General features: G+C 36.2%; 1 protein-coding gene across 5 annotated transcripts in view; it reads left to right on the top strand.

Annotated features, from left to right (window-relative positions):
* Positions 1-19,167, top strand: part of HDAC9 (histone deacetylase 9) — a 212,562-nt gene that overhangs the window by 130,980 nt on the left and 62,415 nt on the right. For all 5 annotated transcript variants that reach the window (XM_053468113.1, XM_053468114.1, XM_053468111.1 and 2 more), the window contains 4 exons: positions 7,828-8,066; positions 14,182-14,341; positions 18,052-18,178; positions 18,721-18,836. In XM_053468113.1, the coding sequence (XP_053324088.1) occupies positions 7,828-8,066; positions 14,182-14,341; positions 18,052-18,178; positions 18,721-18,836 (642 nt within the window). The remainder of the gene's footprint in view (positions 1-7,827; positions 8,067-14,181; positions 14,342-18,051; positions 18,179-18,720; positions 18,837-19,167) is intronic.

Genomic DNA, 19,167 nt, shown 5'->3' on the forward strand with positions numbered 1-19,167 from the left:
CAGGTAATTCTTATACTTAAAGAAACAAACCACATATACACATATAGTACACATAATAGCTTAGTATATTTCTGCATACATAGCCCCAACATTTCCGTCATCTAATTCAGGACGTGTTTCAAACACATGTCCATACCTGAGAACTTCCCAGGATAGGCTAACCGGAGCACTCCTTCTGGGGCAATGGCTTCGCATTGGAGTGGGGCTAGCCACACATAGCGGCAGGGCCAGCCTCAGGTAGTCTTAAGTGGGTAGCCGGGTGGGAGCAAAGTGGACAATTAGTAGGTGTGATCAAACACCATTCCCTGCCCAGAGAAAAATACATGGATAAGGAGACTGCTGGTCAAGCACAGTAATGTCAACGCTATTGAAATGTGTTTCTAGATCATCTCCCTAGTTGGTACATGCATCACTAATACCTGTTCTAGAACCCTCTGCTATGTCTCTAGGTCACTCGTACACCATAGCAGAGGGTTCTAGAACAGGTATTAGTGATGCATGTACCAACTATAAAATAAAAAAGTATGCTATTTATTGTACACAGTGCTTTACATACACATATTAAACAAAATCATTAAGACGCGTGTTTAAAAACACAGGTTAATTACATCACCTCACTGGAAATGTCTCCTTAATTGTTCATCCCTTTATCGCAGTGATAACAATCAGAAGATTACGGAGGGGGCAGACATTTGGAAGAAAAAAAAAGAGAATTTCCTACAGTGCCCAGCCACAGAGATCATACCACTTCAATTTCAAACTATGCGGAAAATAAATCTAGTGGTTTCAGTGAGAAAAGGAGCAGTCTTCCAGCAGACGAGTCAACGGAAAATGCTTATGCCTGAAAAACTGAAAATAGTCAGAAAAGCTCTTGACTTGTAATTCACAGCCAAACCATTAAGAACACACTGTGCTAAAATTACAGGTATATAAAAGCATTAATCATTGTACTTAGCTGCTGCCGTATTGTGGGCCGATACCTTTGTACTTTGGAGATGGTGGTTTAATTCCCTGATGTTCTTTATTGGTAGAGCATTTGAACCACAGTAATTTAAAAGGAACCATAGTTTGTGTGATGATGTAGTGGTTTGGTGCATTTTGATTGCATCTAGAAAACCGCTAAGAGAGAATGAAGGCTCTTTTGGTCCACCGTGAAGATTAATCAAGAAATGCTAGCAGATACTAGCAAATTAGTTTCATTAACCTGCAGGATGCCCACTAAACAGTGTAGGCGATACAATTATTGCTGAGTTTCTCTAGTCAACACTTACACGTATACATAAAAGATACAATTTGTTTCACGGAAGAACCAGTTTTTATTCTTATCACTATTATCATATACCAAAGATTTGTTTTTAATGTCAAGACTTCTGTTGTTCACATAATATTATGTTTTTAAACAGCTTCATATTTGTCCCATGTATGTGTTCTAGTTCTGTTATGTCAACCCAATCTACAAGACAAACATCTTGACTCCTACACATACAGCCTTGTGGCAAATTATAGAATGTCTCAGTCTTACTTGCAGAGACAGACCCCCTAACTAATAAAGGTCTATGTGGGAAAGGATTTTATTAGGTTCTTGTTACTGTAAGCTTACAAGAGCTCCTGTACTAGTATGCCTTAACATGCATTTTGTGCATTACATTGTAACTTTGCGTTCTCCTATTTTGTAATAGCATCAGCTGATGCTCTATAATTGTAACGTGAAAAGATTAACAAGACTTCATCGCCATAAAGCATCTACACATTGTTGTGTTTGAGCAAAGAAAGTCTAACAAAATATAAGATGTTTGACAACAATGGCCGCCTCCAGGTCTGCAGATAAGGAAATTTATTGGATCAAATTGAAATAAGACCCACTTTTCTTCAATGCTAAACTACCTTACTGAATATGTTACAGAATGTAATAATTGTAAAGTAACTTTTATCACACATATAATTAAAATAAATATTTAATGGGTAACTAAATCTATGCAAAAAACCCTCTTTTTATTTGTTTTTAAAAGATAATTATTTTCTTTTCATGCCCTAAATAAAATGTCATTGTCTGTCACATTGTGGCTAAAACTGCATTCTATAGGCTGACCTCATTTTCTTTTTTGGAAGATAAATATATCAGGTGCGTTCTCATTTTAGGAATCCTATTTCTTGCTGTTTAAATTGCAGACCTTGAGATACATGCAATCCCATTACATGTTATAGCATCTATTTTATAAATAAACAGCAGGTCTCCGGTTTCGTGACATGATAAGTGACAGTCGGCAATAAGTTCCCAATGTGCTCACCATTGTAGTTATAATAATGAATGCAGTTTGAGACACTAGCATTTGTGAATTAGCTGTTGATTGATGAGCTTTCGTTGGTTAATAAAAGAAGAGCTATGAATAAAGTCCTGTTTAAACTGCGGTATTAGTGTCAGTTTTATCAGATGAGTAGTGGAGTAATTAACAGACATGTTAAGTCCAATTAAATGCATTAAGTGCAAGAAAAAGTTTCAGAGATAAAAAAAAAAATTAGATATAGTCTGTAGCAGAGCACATGACCACTGTATTCCAGACATGACCTCGTAGGAGTTAGGTAGTCTTTACATTGCAACACATAACATAATGCATTCTTTCCCAAACTGTCAGACTGTGGTGGTGATGTTGATGGCTGGAGAAGAAGTAGGGGGTAAACAGTATCAGGCTTCGTGAAAGACTTTTTAGTAAGTACCTCACAGGAACCAATGTCCACAAGCCTTGACCTAGACAACAATGACCATATGTGGATACTTACGAAATCCTTTGTTGTGACATCACAAATTATTTCAATTTCTACCCACATTATGCTCTCCTGTCTACAATAAGGATGCACAAAGCCCTCCTCACTGCTAGACAGGCATTGAGCATGCGCACCAGCTGGACTGGTATATTGGTTGGATTAGCTGCCCAGCAAGACATAAAGATGGGTCTGCCTCAAACAAATTGAGACAGTTGTATGTCGTTACGGTTTTATTTTAACTATGTTTCAGACACAAGACTGTTGAGTACTAGCATTTACCCAGTAACCATGTTTCTGCTAAAGGATCCATAGATCCACTGTACCCATCTGCAGTCAAGACCACCAACATACCTCCTTTTTTCTCTGCTACAGGAATAGTGAAGTTACTTAGTTATATATTATTTTCATGCTTGTGGATCTATTTGTTTCTGTGTGATATTCCAACTTTGGTGTTACTATACAAAAATGTATAGTCTTTATTGGGACCAAAACATTTGCATTTACAATTTTATTATTGCTGCCCCCATACTTTAAATGATAACATATAATAAAAAAAATAAACCTGGTCATTTTTCTTTTGTTAGAAAGCTATATCCTTAAACTCAGATGAAGTACAGTACAATAGAGTTTAAGAGCGCGAATGTTCTACCCACGCTGGGTGAATAGAGTTTGTGACATGAAAAATGAAGAGATGAAATTACGTTAGATTTCCCGAAATGTCTTTAAGCCATACCCTGTACTTTTAAGGAGGGATTTTTTAATATGCTAAATGTTTGGGTGATGTGCCGGAAATTTTTATTGGCATTATACCAACGGAACAATATGATATGCTATATTGTTCAATTTATATTTCAGAATTCAGTGCTAATGACATCTTATTAATATTACATTGTATTGATGTTAGTACTATAACAGGATGGCATAATCACATTTTTTAGGGAAATTACTTTTGATTTATTTATTTCATGGGATATAATATGCATGTAGATTTGACGATTTTGACTGATTATTTCATTAAAAAAAATATTGCTACAACATGATGTTATGAAATACCTCTCTTAAATGTACACTGCCCTAGATAGCATCCAGAATAGTTAGGCGAGTGTGAAAAGGATAAGTCTGGCTCATCAGAGGAGGAGCAGCACTTCTTCCTCCTGTGTATTTGGGTCCTTGTGTACGTTCTTGCCAGGTACTCTTCCCTATGTAACGGGTTAATAGATTGTGTATCTCCACCTGATGGCTTTTTCATATAGTCATATATATATTTTTTAAGTCATATAACATCACTAGGTCCCAAAGTCGTAGTAAAGCGCTGCCCTGGTCACTCATGTATCCATGGCCCCTTTTATCCATTTGAAATGTTGCGTGGTACGTGATAACAATGGATGTCTTGGCAGATACTCAAAACTATCCTATGCAGCATGCGCCGCATGTTGCCAATAATTATCATAAAAACATGATCCATTTGTACTTTGCATTGAATATCCATCAGTGGGGTAGCTTGCACTGGCATGTGCAAAAATGACAGCAGCTCATTAAAGCGAAGCACACTGTATACATAATAGCTCTTTGTATCGAGAGAGGAAAAAAACATAAAACTGACAAAGGTTAAGTATCTGGCCATTCACACGCATGCAGATGTTGGTTTTCGCATAACTAATGCAAAGGTTGTTGTGTTATTACTGCAATTATTGTAATTAGGTTGTGTTTGAAAAGCAGCGGCTCTTTGTTTGCGATTTGGCTGCGTGACGCAGTGTATAAATACAAAAGATACATTCAGGCAGCAGAAGCCAGTATTGAGTTACCATTATTGCTCTTTGGCAAGCTTATTATCCTGTCATAGTAGATGTAAGAAAAATCTATTTGTCTCTTTAAAATGATAAGACTTTGTCACCCGCAACACAATTACTGTTAAAAATAGAAAGAAGCATTCAGTGTGATTGTGGCTTCCAGGGAGTGAACCATTGTCCAGGTTTCAGTGACTCATCTGGAGGCCATAGTCGGCCTACACTTAGCTGTCAGTTTAGTGATTGCTATCATTCCCCCCTCTGCCTCTGCCTCTCTCCGTTTGATGAAATATTCATTCCTTTGCTCTGCTCTCAGCAAGTACTATTGATTTCTTGTGTAAACTGTGCTATATTTAGTCTAGACAAATGGAATGTGGATTGCTGCCGAATAAATTGGATTGAGGGCTGAGATCTTGCTTGCTTCTAGCTTCCAATCCATGGCTATTATTTATAATCAAGAGTAGTTTTTTTAGTAGTTAAAGGTGATTTTTCACTATTTAATGATTAGTCTGGAAACAAAACAGTTTAAAGGCCTTGTCTCTTGAGCAGAAGGGATGGGGCGAACCGTGAAGCATTTCTTCTTATTTGTTTTAATGCCCCCCCTTTTTTTCACCCCTTTTTAACAAGTTTTTTTAAATTGCATTCAGCAGGCTGAGTACTCATAACAGACTAGTATGAAAGCATCAAATGTGAAAGGTTTACAAATTAAAGATATCACCACAAGTAAGGAACCTCTAGACCTGCATCATCTGCATTAATAATATTTCCATACAGGTGAGATCAATGTACATCAACATCTAACCCAAAGGAGACAGTCTAGTCCACCAAATTGTTTTTGTGCCTCTTCTGAAACCAGGAAGTGTCAGCAGGAAGCATACCTGGGTACACTTCCTGCAAGTGCTCTGTAGCAGTCCGATAGACGTCAATGAACGTATCAGTGTTTTATGTCTCTAACCATTACAATATGGCATATCAAAATAGCAAATTGGTTTACAAATTAAATTATGTAAATATGATGCATTATTATTTCCATAAACATCGATAAAAGACTTGGTTGGCCAAAAGTCTCAGTTCAAAACCCCTTCTCTTTGCCTCTGACTCCAACCACATTACCTAAAAACAAAATCATCTCTCTTGCCAATTTAACATTTAGGAGACATAATCTTTATAGTGAATCTCCACTTTTTGTGGTGCTTTGTGCAACAATCCCCAGGAGTGGGATCTCTTATGACCAGTGCAATGATCTGTGAAATCAATCGAGATCTCTGATTTTGTAGTTCCCACATGGTCTCACGGTTCTTAGCTTCAGGGAAGCCCATCTCTATGACATATTCTAGTGTTCTGCTTCAATGCGCCTCAATGCCGTAATGCCGGACACTTTCCTGTCCCCAGACCAGTCCCTAACCCTGCCCCAATCTGCCTCTAATCACACCCCCATCCAGGTGTCCTGTTTTGACACCTGTAAATGTTACAGGGTATGGTATTTTAATGTAATATTATAAATGTAATTGTATCTAGTGTATAAAAACAATCGGGTTATGTATAAAAAGCAATTCTGTTGCAAAATGGCAAAAGTGGAGTAATCGACAGAAATATCCCATTGATTTTCATAGTGGCTGTGCCACATTTACTTTTTCGCACCAGCGTTATTCTTTATAGATAAACTCCAATTTACAGATGATTTGTTTCGTCTCTTGATGTAAATGATTTTGTGACAGATTGCAGAATGCTTCATTTTTAAAGATTACTACTATTATTATAAAACAGTATATTATTTATATTTATTTTGTGTAATCTTATGATCTATTGTATGACATCAGAAGATAGTAAGCAAAAAGCGCAGGTCATGTCATATAACCGTACAATAAAATATGACTTTTAATAGGTGTTCAGCTGCTTTGGTCAAATTCCCATTTGTGTAATTTTTTGGAGAGAATCTGATCTATTTGACATTTCTGTATTTTATTTTAAAACATTTTTGTAATCCCATCTGGAAGCAATTGATTCATCCCAATTAGCGTTTGTAAGAATAAGGCACTTTCACAATTTTAGTTACTAGTACAGAACAGAACAGAACTAGTACAATTAGCATGTTATGTGTATTATATATATATATATATATATATATATATATATTTATAAAAGGCATGGCGTATAGAGGCTGCTTTTTCTGTATGATAATTATATACAAATGATACAAATAAACATGCCTACAACTGACATAGTATACAACTTCAAAAGGAACAGTATGGATGACAAATGCGTGCCTTTGTGTTAAATAAAGTTGAACTTGCCATATATACCACATTTAAGCACTATTGCTTTGACCTTTGAATATCAGTACGGTGAATGACGTCCACATACCTCCCAACAATACCAACATGTCAGATGGCTGAAGAGCGAAACTTGTTTTCTAATGTGGCAAGGCAGCAATTCTTTATTTTTTATTATTATTACCTTTCAGAGAGGCTGAAAGAGAACGAAAGTTTTTAAATTTAGGAAAGAGAGGCATTATGGCTGTAAATAGCACTCAACTGAGGTACACTAGTCTTACTTTTAAACCAGTTCTTCCAAATTCGTTACAATGTCCTCAGTTTCAGGTTTTCACCAGGTGGCTACCAATGGACAAGGATTACTATGTAGTGAGGTGGCCAGGTGGGAACTATGATTGAGTACAGCTGGTACAGCACAGACTTTGACCAATTTCACAGCTCAGTGTGCTGATCAGGGAGAGCAGAGGGTTTCTCCAATCGGCCCATGATCCCCACTGCCCACAAAAGATGGACAGTGGGGCAGCTCGGTAGAATAGGGCAAAAAATTTTTTACTGTCCCGTAGGAAATGGGACATTTAGGCTTATAATTATTGAGAATATTCATTGACAAGATACACACTCACTATGACGCACTTTTTCATGTGTTTCAACCTGGTGAGATAGCTCAGTTGTCAAAATGCCCCTGACTGCAGACCCTCTTCAAACCTCGTAGTTGAATCCTGGCAGGCTCAACCCAGCCTCTCATCCTTCCGAGGTTGATAAACGATTACCATTCATTGCATAATAATAGCAACTGTTGCCGATTCGGTTAATTCCAAGAATGTGTTAAAAGAGCCTCCCTGTGGGAAAAAGATGCTATATAAATCCTAGGTGTTATGTTAAGATTGGATGTTAAGATGTTACTTGATTGGGTTGGTGTCCTTGTGCAAGTTAATTACAATATAATAATTATATCTTTTTACTTTTAACAAATTGTTTTTCTTCTTCTTTAATCCCTGCAACAGACGTAAAGTCTGAGGTTCCTGTTGGGATGGACCCCATTACGCCGCTAGATTTGAGAACTGATCTCAGGACGGTGATACCAATTATTGACCCTGTTCTGCGAGAGAAGCAGCTACAACAGGAGCTCTTGCTTATTCAGCAGCAACAACAAATACAGAAACAACTTTTAATCGCCGAGTTTCAAAAGCAGCATGAGAACCTTACAAGACAGCACCAGGCTCAGCTACAAGAGCACCTAAAGGTAATTTTGCTATGTAATCCTACCTGATATCCCCCCCGAATTTTGTGGAGCATCTAGCGGTGCCCTCAGGACGCTCCACTCTGCAATGCTCCTCCTGTTGGCCTTACAGTTCCTTGGCTAATTTTATAGTGCCAGTTTGGTACTGAGAATGTCCCTGATGTTGATTTCTTTGCTGCTTGCATGTGTACTAGATTTTAATATTGTAATTTTTATTTCTCCTGTTGCATGATGGGGTTGATGCATTATCTGTTAGATGTTAATGGAAGTCTTAATAACTTCTCCTTTAAGAAGAGCTAGAATAGCCCTACAAGATATATTGTTTAGCCTTTTTATGATATCTTATTGATTTCACTATGCATTCTGAAATATTTAGACCATTGTACCGCAGAAATACTTTGGCTTTTTAACATTACGCTGGTGCACTTTCACATTGGTTATTATCATCTGATAAAGTTAGATAGCAGGATGGGCCATTACATGTGGTTGCTGGTATATATCCAGCTATGATGATAATTATCACTAGTTGGCCAATTGCATGCCCTGTTGACCCCAGGTTCCAATATCAGGTCGAAAGTATATTTGCCTTATATTATGTCCGAACTCTGTCAATGGAAATTAACAAATGAAAACAGCCAGAGCAGCAGTACAACAAGGTGTTCCTAGCAGCATTAACAAATCACCATTCATAAGTCAGAAGATCAGCAGATTGCATTAAACACAGAACAGAATAACATACTAAGTCTGGGCAAGCCAGAATGTGCTTGAGCCGGACTCAAACCTGGTGCCTGGCTTGCTGATGAAGGAGGGAGAGGAACACAAGCCAGAGCTGAACCAGAACAAGCCTTACTGTTTCCTCCATCAATAGTCCTGTGATGTCACACAAAGACCTCCTAAAAACATAGAATATGGCAGCAGATAGAATATGGCAGCACCTAGCCTGCCAGTGTTTCCTGATGTAAAGCCTCAAACCTCAATCAGTCTTTGGTCCCATCTTCGATTCATGATTGCCTATCCCAAACATGTTCCCTCACTAAACTAACCTCTGCTACTTCTGCTGGGAGACAGTTTCCTTTATCCACCACCCTTAAAAACTTAATTACATTACATCTAGTTTTAGATTATGAACATACCTGGTAACTTGTGGGCTCCGACTGACCTGGAGGCTACCCTTGCAGGACACAGCGAGGACTGCTTGCTGATGTCAGTGGGCAGTCCCCATGAAATCGGTGGGCGGTCCTGCTGATGTCAGTGGGCGTTCCTGTCAATGTCGGTGGGCAGTCCCGCTGACTTCACAGGAAACACCCCAATTTAAAAGGGAAATGGACAGGTGTGGGGCCTGTCAGGACCCTGCTCGGCGACCCAGAGAATTTGAGTGTTGACCTGGGGAACCAGAGAAGCGGTTATGATTATGACCTCTTGTACTAACATGTAACATCCTTTGAAAACATATCATTCGTATACTTTGTTAAATGCCTATATGTATTTAAACCTTTCTATCACACTCCCTCTATCTCTTCTCTCCTTCGAGCTGTACATATTGAGATCCCTTAAAATCTCCAGGGTTCTCCGCTCTTGCACATCATCCACAAGCCCTGTTTGTCTTGGACAGGCTATGACTGTTCACATTACCAAAATAAAAAGATAGGCAGAGGAGCACATAGAGAAATATTTAAATATGTGCAAGCATTTCATTAAAGTTCTACTATTTAGCTGCTTACGTTGACTGGTAAGGTAAGACTTATAAATTAATATAACATACTACAAAAATACAGGCAATGATGTGAAGACATCCACAAGAAAGAAAACCGAACTGGGGGATGCAAGTATAAATCACAGTAATTGCAGTTTCATAGCCAGCTAATATTTATGTTATTAAGTAATGACTCTGAGCGGGTAGGGAATAGACCTAAGCCCCATACATGTGTTGTTATGAATTCTGCTAATGTCAGCTGGGAGTCAGTTTAATTTCAAGTGGGAAAGGAAATACACTGCACATCTGTGGAAGAATGCACCTTATAGAGGAGCTGTGTGGTCTTTATTTCTACTTAACTAATCAGAATGCAGAATTATAAATTAACGGCTACCTTTGTAAGTACTGAAGGAGTGTTAAAGTCTACAGCCTACATTTATCATATAGTGGAAAGAAGAAGGTATGGACAAAAAACTAAGCACAGAAATAAACAAAAATATTATATATTATATGCTTAATATTTTTTTCAATAGTTTTCATTTCTAAAGGGAACATATTTATTTTAATATTTTATATAATATTGTTGTTATATTTAACAATATTGCATTGTTATAAAAATGTTAATTACCTGCCCTTTTTTCCCCCTTGTTTTTCCTAAATTAGTATTGGGTTGTATAATACATAATTTATACTTTTAATAAGTATTATTTTCCATGATGTTATACTTTCTTTTAGAAATATGTTATACTTCATTTTAGATATTTGAGGCTAGTGGCTAAAAATCAATTTATGTGTTACTTCTTTAAAATATATTTCACTATATTATATTTTATATTACTTAATGTTTTATTGTTTCAGCAGTATAATGTAATGACTATTTGTCTAATATTTGTCTAATACATATAATAAATGGATAATAAACTTGAATCTATTATAACTAAAATTACGTTTCACATACATAAATGGTATCATGGGAAGGAGATGTTTCAATTGTACACTGAATGGATGAAAGCATACCGTAGACAGATTATGCACAATACAACCAATTAAACAACGTATAGCTCCCTGAACAAGTGTACGCCCTACAAGGATTGCTACAGGATTCTACCGTAGGTGCCAACAGTCAGAATTGTCAGGACAGTCCCAAAAACCAGGGTTATGTTCCAGATTATAGGAGCTGCTAGCAGCCCTGCACATGCAATGTCAACTGGTAAGACGAGGCACATGGTAAAAAGAGGCAGAAACTCATTATTCATAAGTATAAGTAATATTAACTTATCCTATATTGAGAATTACTGTTTAAACATAGGGGGTCCTAAAATGGTGCATGGGGGCCGTTGGTCTTTTAACTTGCCTCTGAATGAAAAGCGCTCAATAAATAATACTTTTGCTGTTTTTTCAATCTTTGTTTCCCAGCCTACAGCCCATAATGATGTCCATGTTTATTTTTCCTTTCAAAATAAGGCACTAAGACGAGTTGAACTTGATGGACAAGGGTCTTTCCCAGCTGTACCAACTACACAATGAAGTTATTTTTCTAGCTGACACAAGAAAAGAGACAATATAATGCATGCTTATGGGACCTTCTGTGACATAATGCCCAGTGCAGACTTTCTTGGTAGATGTTACAATAATGTGGCTTATATCACAGCATGTGATTTATGACATCCCACTCTATGTAGGTTAACATTGTTTTTGATTTTGCTGAAATTGTCCTAAGGCCGCTCTCCCTAAACAAGCAATAGGGCAGCGTTTTTTTTAATTCAGCAAATCTGTTTCCTGCATAGCTGAGCGAGTTTCTTATTTTAACAGGGCTCCTATTGTCATTCTCCTTGTCCGTTATCCAAAGAGGAAAAGAGCGACTAGGAATGTTTCTCTAAAGAACATTTGTAACTGACTGCGAATGGTTCCCCAGGGCATCACTTCCATTAAGGTCTTTGTAAAGAAATATGATTTTCATCATGAAAGCTTGGGATTTGCAAACTAAGCCCCTAAAAATGTGTGGCACAAACTACAGTACATTACAAGACTCTATGACAATTAACAGCATAATGAGTACACTTGGAGTAGAGAATATTTCTGTTTAAGAAACAACATTATTAGCATGCTTTCTTAACTAGGACATAGAAACTTTGTGTATATATCTATTTATCAAGAGAAGCATGTGAAGGTGTGAATCCCAGGATATGTTTTCTGCACATGTTTATCAGCATACACACAATATTTGCTATATATATATATATATTGTTGGTGTTAAATAAAGAAACAATGATATTGTTTCATATAATTATTTATATAGTACTGTGTAGGTGTGAAAAAAGGCTGTAAAGTAAGAATGCTTTCAAAAATTAGACATGTTAATGTTTATTTTATCATTTAACAAATTGCAAACCTGTCAAGACCCCGCTCCCGCGACCCAGAGGATTCGGGTGTTGACCCGGAGAACTGGAGAAACGGTTCTTCTCCTGGAGTTCTCCGGGTCGAACCTGGAGAGTTGCCAGGTATGCAGATGCCTCTCGTGAATAGTTGAGTCGCTTGGCCTTGTTACAAGTAAGAGGTATGGCTTTTTGGCCACAAGTCTTCAATGAAAACCTCTTCTGATCGGACTTCTCCGGACAGTAGATGGGTGTACCAGGGTCGCACTGTTTTCTGCCAGTGATGAGCTGATGGCACTGCTGGACATCTTCTGATTGCAAAGGGAAGTAGGCATGATGTGTCTTATATCTGCACTAAGATTCATTGGCCGGCCATTTGTTTAAAATAAACTATTAACATGTCTATTTTTGAAAGCATTATTGCATTTTTTTCATACCTGCTTAAACTTTAGCACAGTGTTCTACATACAGGTTTAGAAAGTGGTCTCCATCTTGTGTGAAATACTTTTAGTTTTCGTCCAAACGGTTCAGATTTACAAGTACTGGTACAACTTTAAATGTGGATTCAATGATTGCACATGGTTGTTGTATTTGGATGTGTTTTCTATATTGTCCTGAGACATGTACTGTTTAGATGGTTATATTTACTTTATGTACTAGCTTTTAAAGGGGAACTCCCACCAATTACTAGTATCACATTAATGAAAAATATTGTGCTGTTTGCTTGTTTAAAAGAATTATAGTTTTTTTTCATTATTTAATGTTTTCTGGCTGCTACTTATCTTAATCATATCTACAAGACAAATACCCTGACTACGTATCATACAGTCTGTGGTAAACAGTAGAACGACACAGTCTTAATCATCTATTTGGACACTTTAACTAATGAAAGTCTATGTAGCAATGGACTTCATTAGCATTGCCATAAATAATCAGCTCAGTGTGGTGTTTGAGCAGGAAAGTTATCCACAGTATCTCATGGCTGACAACAATGACAGCCTCCTGGTCTACAGATAAAGGAACAAAATTAGATAAAACCCATTTTATGTCAATGCTAACATATACTATAGTATACACTGTGTTTTGAGCTCAAGAAGGTTTTACCCCGGGGTTTTCCTCTTTACCCACCTTTCAGCAAGATGTGTTATTTTGTGCTGAGCTGTATTTGTGGTATTTAGAGGAAGCATTTTCCAGAAGGTGCCCATGGCTGGCTTATTATAATACATGTAGACCTTGAAAGTCGCATCTCATGGTCATAAATATCCTGAATTGTCAAGCTTATATGAGTGTCATTTTTACTCCACTATCCCTTTAATGTGTATTTAAGACAATGCAGTAAATTACCAAAAAATCCCAAAATAATCATTATTTTTCACCTTGAGGAACCAATGCAACATCAATCGCTTACTTAATGTTTCACATTATGAAAATATTTGAGCTATATTGCATTTCTATAAATTAATAATAAGTAATTATAAGTTCTGAAAGCTGATAGCTTACCACTTAGAATACATGATTCAAGACATAACATTGATATTTAGAATAAAGTGGTATCATATGACACTTTATTCTCACATACATACAAGTACATTATTAATAACGCATTATTTCTGAAATGATATTAGATTTTCTTGATATTATATCACTTACTGATTTGACTTAATATGTCCCAGTTTGAACTGGTGGTACCCCTATATATTAAGATACTTTTCTATAGCAATTTATATGCAGTATGTCTACCTTTGTTTTGTAGTAAATACACACTTCTAAACAACCCAGAGGATAAATAACCCTAACAGCTTACACTAGGGATAGTTAGAGTAGCAGCTTCACAAATGTGCTTTTTATCTACTGACAGTTTCATAGTTTGAAGAATGAAAGCCATGTGTACACGCGGGGCCGCGGGGCCCAACACATACGCGGGGCCTGTATGTGTTTTCCCTCTGAATTTAATATTATCACAATTTATCAGTATGTCAGAATTTTTAAGCGTAATGTCTTTATTAACAAAGCGCTAAAATGCTTTTTTTTTGCTTTCACCATTTTCAAGCTACAACAAGAACTTCTTGCAATGAAACAGCAACAAGAACTTCTCGAAAGAGAGAAGGAGCACAAAATGGAGCAACAGAGACAGGAACAGGAAGTGGAAAGACATCGGCGGGAGCAGCAACAGATTTCACATTCGAGAAACAAAGACAGAGGAAAAGAAAGTAAGTCATCCTCTGAATAGCCATTCCTAACCATGATGTACACGAGAAAGCTAAAGAGTAAGAGTTAAGTCTACAGGCATGCAATCTCGCAATAATATTTAAGTATATTTTTTAAAGTTTGTAATACTATCTGTAACAAGTAGTTAAAGTTCTACATTCTAGCCCTAAAGTTCTAAATTGATCCATTTCTTTGTATAGAATTATTCTTTGCAATGCAGTATGGGAGTACTCTACAAACCAAGATATACAGTTTTTCTCGAGTATTTCTGCTATGTGTCCAAGAAGTTTGTCCAATCAGAGCGTTTGTTATATTTTCAATGCGCTAAAACGTACTCAACTTGAAATCGATACTCCAAAAAGTGCAAAGAGTTGGGATCTTTCTCTTAAAGGGGAGACAACTCCCACCTTCTAAACCAAATATATCTACATACTAGCAGTATCCATATAAAAAAAAAAACAGCATGTAAAATCCATCACTCACATCAACATAAACATACCGGCCGCATAGGTGCTGAAAATAACTTCAAGCCACATGACATAAGTATTCTTAAATCGCGTTTCTAAAAGCAGCATGTGTCTCTTGGAAACACGACAAGAGAATAAGAATACAAATGTGTGTATATATATATATAAATATATATATATGTATATACATTATATTTTATAATATACGTTTAAATGATTTATGCAGTATTAGAGGACAAGTGCCAATAAAATAATTTGTTGGTGTTCTAAAAGCTTTGAAAAATGTTGCTCTTGGTAAAATGAATTTCATACATATTTTAACCCTTTGCATAAGGTGTGTAACAATAAATTTGACAGCCAAGGAATGGGCTTTTTTACTAAGAATTTTGCACTTGCGCAGTTTGAGTCACAAACATTATTTATTATTAGTGTTACAAATATTTTTTTTTACCATTTTTTGGGGGGCACATTGGCAAAAACTTAACAGGGGACAATGTGTGTCTTCCTCAGAACCAATATAAAGAGGAATATCTAAGAAAGGTTAAACATGATAGTCTCGAGTTTAGAACCTTGCTAACTGTGTAATTACGGTTTGTAACTTGTAACAACACTTCCCATTTTTGTTAAGAGAGCTAAGTTGTAATTGTCTGTTTGACTTTCCTACCGCCACTCAAAAAAACATACATTTCAGTTTTAAAACAGAAGAATGGCAAGTTATGTTTTTGTTTTTAAAAAAAGTATTTTTCCCTGTTATAGGAACTGGATTTCTGTAAAATATCACTAATAGTTGAATAGCAATTGTGATTGTAATAGAATAAATAGTTAAAAAAGATATTGGGCTAGATTCAGTAATTGACATAAAATGTTTCACTACTGTTTTGTATATATATATATATATATATATATATATATATATATATATATATATATATATATTTGTGAAAGAATTGCCATTCGATATTTTTGAATCCAGCACAAAGAATGTGGTTGATTACAGGATACACTGAGATCTCAAATCGGTGTGTATGACATCATAACGGTGGACTTATTTATTTTTTTAAAAAAAGCCATATTATGCTATTTTGTTTTTCAAAACTGAAAAAAGTAAAATGTAATCACATAACAATTCGGATTTACAGACGCAAACAGTAAAGAGGGGCCTGCTCAAACGAGCTTGCAATGTAAATAATCCCTGTAAATTGTAAATAATATGTATATCATATCACTAAAGTAGAAAAATGAACATATATGACCGTAATACAATCCTTCCCAGATTCTTCAAAATATGCCTCAGCAGGCGTATAACTAATTAATAATCATTATCAATATTTAGGTAAATGTCAGCTAAAAGTAAGATTCTTAGGATTATACCCCACACTAGGTTCAATTACTTAACAGCTTCAGGCATATAGATGATACATATATAGTATTTTATATACAAAGATGCCCAGCACTGGCTTCTTTAATACTCCTTTTATGTCAGATATCTTGGGTTGAAATGAAGCTATAGTTTTTTGTTTTGTTTTTATCGGCGCAGTAATTTGATAATGTGTTTGTTCACTAGAGGGAGACAAATACATGCAGATTCTTTTCAAGAGCGATAACTTCTTTCTGCCTTTGATGATCTTAAAGCGTTTCAAGAGGAGTAAAAGATTTCGTTAAAAAAAGTAGTAAAAACGAATATAATTGCCAAAAATGAATAAGTGTGAAAAAGTATTAGTATTATTTTTTTTTTCTGAATGCTAAGGCCGAGCAACGTCGTTTTCACTCCTCTCATAAGCGTTATTATGTGCAGCTGGTTTTTTAAAACAATGTGAGAAAAACAAAATAACCACATGAATATTATATTTATCACAATGAATATACAATATAAAATATTTATTCATTAAAAATCTTAAATAATAATTATTTATTTTTTATTTGCATGCTAGGGACGAGTAATGTCCTCTTCAATCCTCTCTGGCACGTAAAAAGTTATTATGTGCAATTGGACTCTTAAGAACAATGTGAGAAAATGTAATATAATCAAATTAATATTATATTTTAGAACAGTGAATAAACAATATAAAATAATTTTGGACTAAATGATGTGATTCCCTGCATGTGATGTTTTTAGAATATACGACGTATTCTAGAAACCTTGTTTAGATCTGACTGTTTTTTGGGATTTTTTTTTTTTGCGGCCTGGGACTTATCTGGAACATATTTTTTATTAAACCAGCATGACAGTGGTTTGGAGTGTGTAAAATGGATTTTGTATATACTGAAATCTGTACAGTTCTGAGACCAAAGATTGGCCATCCTTTAACCCCCTGTGAACCGCAGCCAGCTAGTTAAGTAACCTGAATCTATAAAAATACTTCTATGCATTATTGATTTATATGCCTTGTTGACCTATACAGATCATGGTCTACTATTGGTAGTGATTTATATGAATGTTACACGGGGAAAGCTATAATTATATAATTATAATTGGATTTCCAAAACAACTTCAAGAATATGACCGCCACACTTACTTGTGCCAAGAAACCCACCAAATGAACTGCCTCATCATCAGAAGTGGTGGCAGTGGCACTGCAACATAAATGTCTACAAAGGCTGGCAATTCTTATACGTGTCTTGATGGTGTTTTTTTAACCTATCGCACTTCCTTTATAAATGCCCCCATTATATAATTCATTAACAGGTAAAAAACGGTAAATGAAAACATGACACCAGATCCACTGATGGCGACACCTTTTCTACATTAGTCTTCGTAGTCTGCTTCCATGCAGCCACAACGTTTTTCATTCAGCAGTATATAGGAACAATCTGAGATTTAATTGACCTTAAGGGAGGAGATTTAATCCATTTTCCAACCGTACGTGAAGTGAACTTTATGCTTGCGGAGTCACAATATTAATTTGAAATGCTGGCAGTAAGTAATTTCACGACTACCCTATGGGTAAACAAATTGTGTGGGAACCTAAAGGAAATTATCATTTTATAGGACTTTCCGTGTAGCTGGTTGTATACTCTGTGAACCTGTTACCTAGGAACAAGTAATATGAAGTCTCACTCTCTAAATCACGTTTAACCCCTTCTTTCCCCATGGGACCTGCTGTGCCGTTAATATGTATTTATAGTGTTAGATTTCTGGTGAATGGGACCATGTGAGGAACTGTGTTTATGTCTAGTAAGCTGTTTTGTTGTTTTCAGCTTCACTTTTTTTTTTTTTAAAGTATTTTATTTCAATTGAATTTCAGGAGCTGTAGCCAGCACCGAAGTGAAGCAGAAACTTCAAGAGTTCCTCTTGAGTAAATCCGCAACAAAAGAGTCTTTGACAAACGGAACCAATCATTCCATGGGCCGCCATCCCAAGCTTTGGTACACGTATGTCATTGTCAATTGACGTCTTATTGCAACACCCCTGCATAGCACATCTAACTGCTGTATGTTGGGGCTTTGGGCCTTAGGCGCTTTTCAAACCGCCACCACTTATACATTTACCTATGTATAATTTACCTGCGGCAGTTGTAGTACTTTATGTGTATGCCATGGGAGCAGCAGTTGTAATTTCCCATTCTTTCAGGATCTATATGATTATTCCTCCCCTTAAGTTTTCTTCTCTGGAGTGATAAGAATGGGGATAGCTCAAAAACACTGAATAGATAATGCCAGCTCAAGACATATCAAATAAATCACAAACTACAGGAAGTTTTCATAAATGGTTTTAATTGTACTAAAAGCTGTGAAGGCAACAGTACCCCCTTAAAATCACCAAAACATATCAGAAACATATTTTAATTTTCAACAAAGGTACCCTCTGAAATAACTACCGTAATACAGGTGAAAAATATCTGTTGATTGCTTTGGCATCTGATGCCCTTAGTGTCATATCTTCCGTTCATTTTAAAATCCTTTTCTTCCTGTAGGGCAGCTCACCACACCTCACTGGATCAAAGCTCCCCTCCGCTGACATCCCCGTCATACAAATACACTTTACCCGGCGCTCAGGAAAGCAAAGATGATTTTCCTTTAAGGAAGACAGGTATGGTTTGTGAATACACCTTTGACTTTAATGTAAAGTTTTTTGGGCTGTCTTAATATAGGCGAACTTGAAAAAAAGACAAGTTCTGTTGCCTTGATGTTGCCTTGATGTATAATGTATAATTTTTTAACTTATATACTCTGCCATATATATATGTGTATATATATCTATATATAGATATATAGATAGATAGATATATAGATATACAAGTCCTTTGTGTGTCATTTCTTTCACCTTTATGGTAACTGAAGTATGTTCTGCCTTAACTCCCCAGCTCCCCAGTACTTTTGATGTTGTATATACATACGTGATGACGTGTCACTTCCACATG

Source organism: Spea bombifrons, chromosome 5 (assembly GCF_027358695.1).
Source record: "Spea bombifrons isolate aSpeBom1 chromosome 5, aSpeBom1.2.pri, whole genome shotgun sequence".
Classification (NCBI taxonomy): Eukaryota; Metazoa; Chordata; class Amphibia; order Anura; family Pelobatidae; genus Spea; species Spea bombifrons.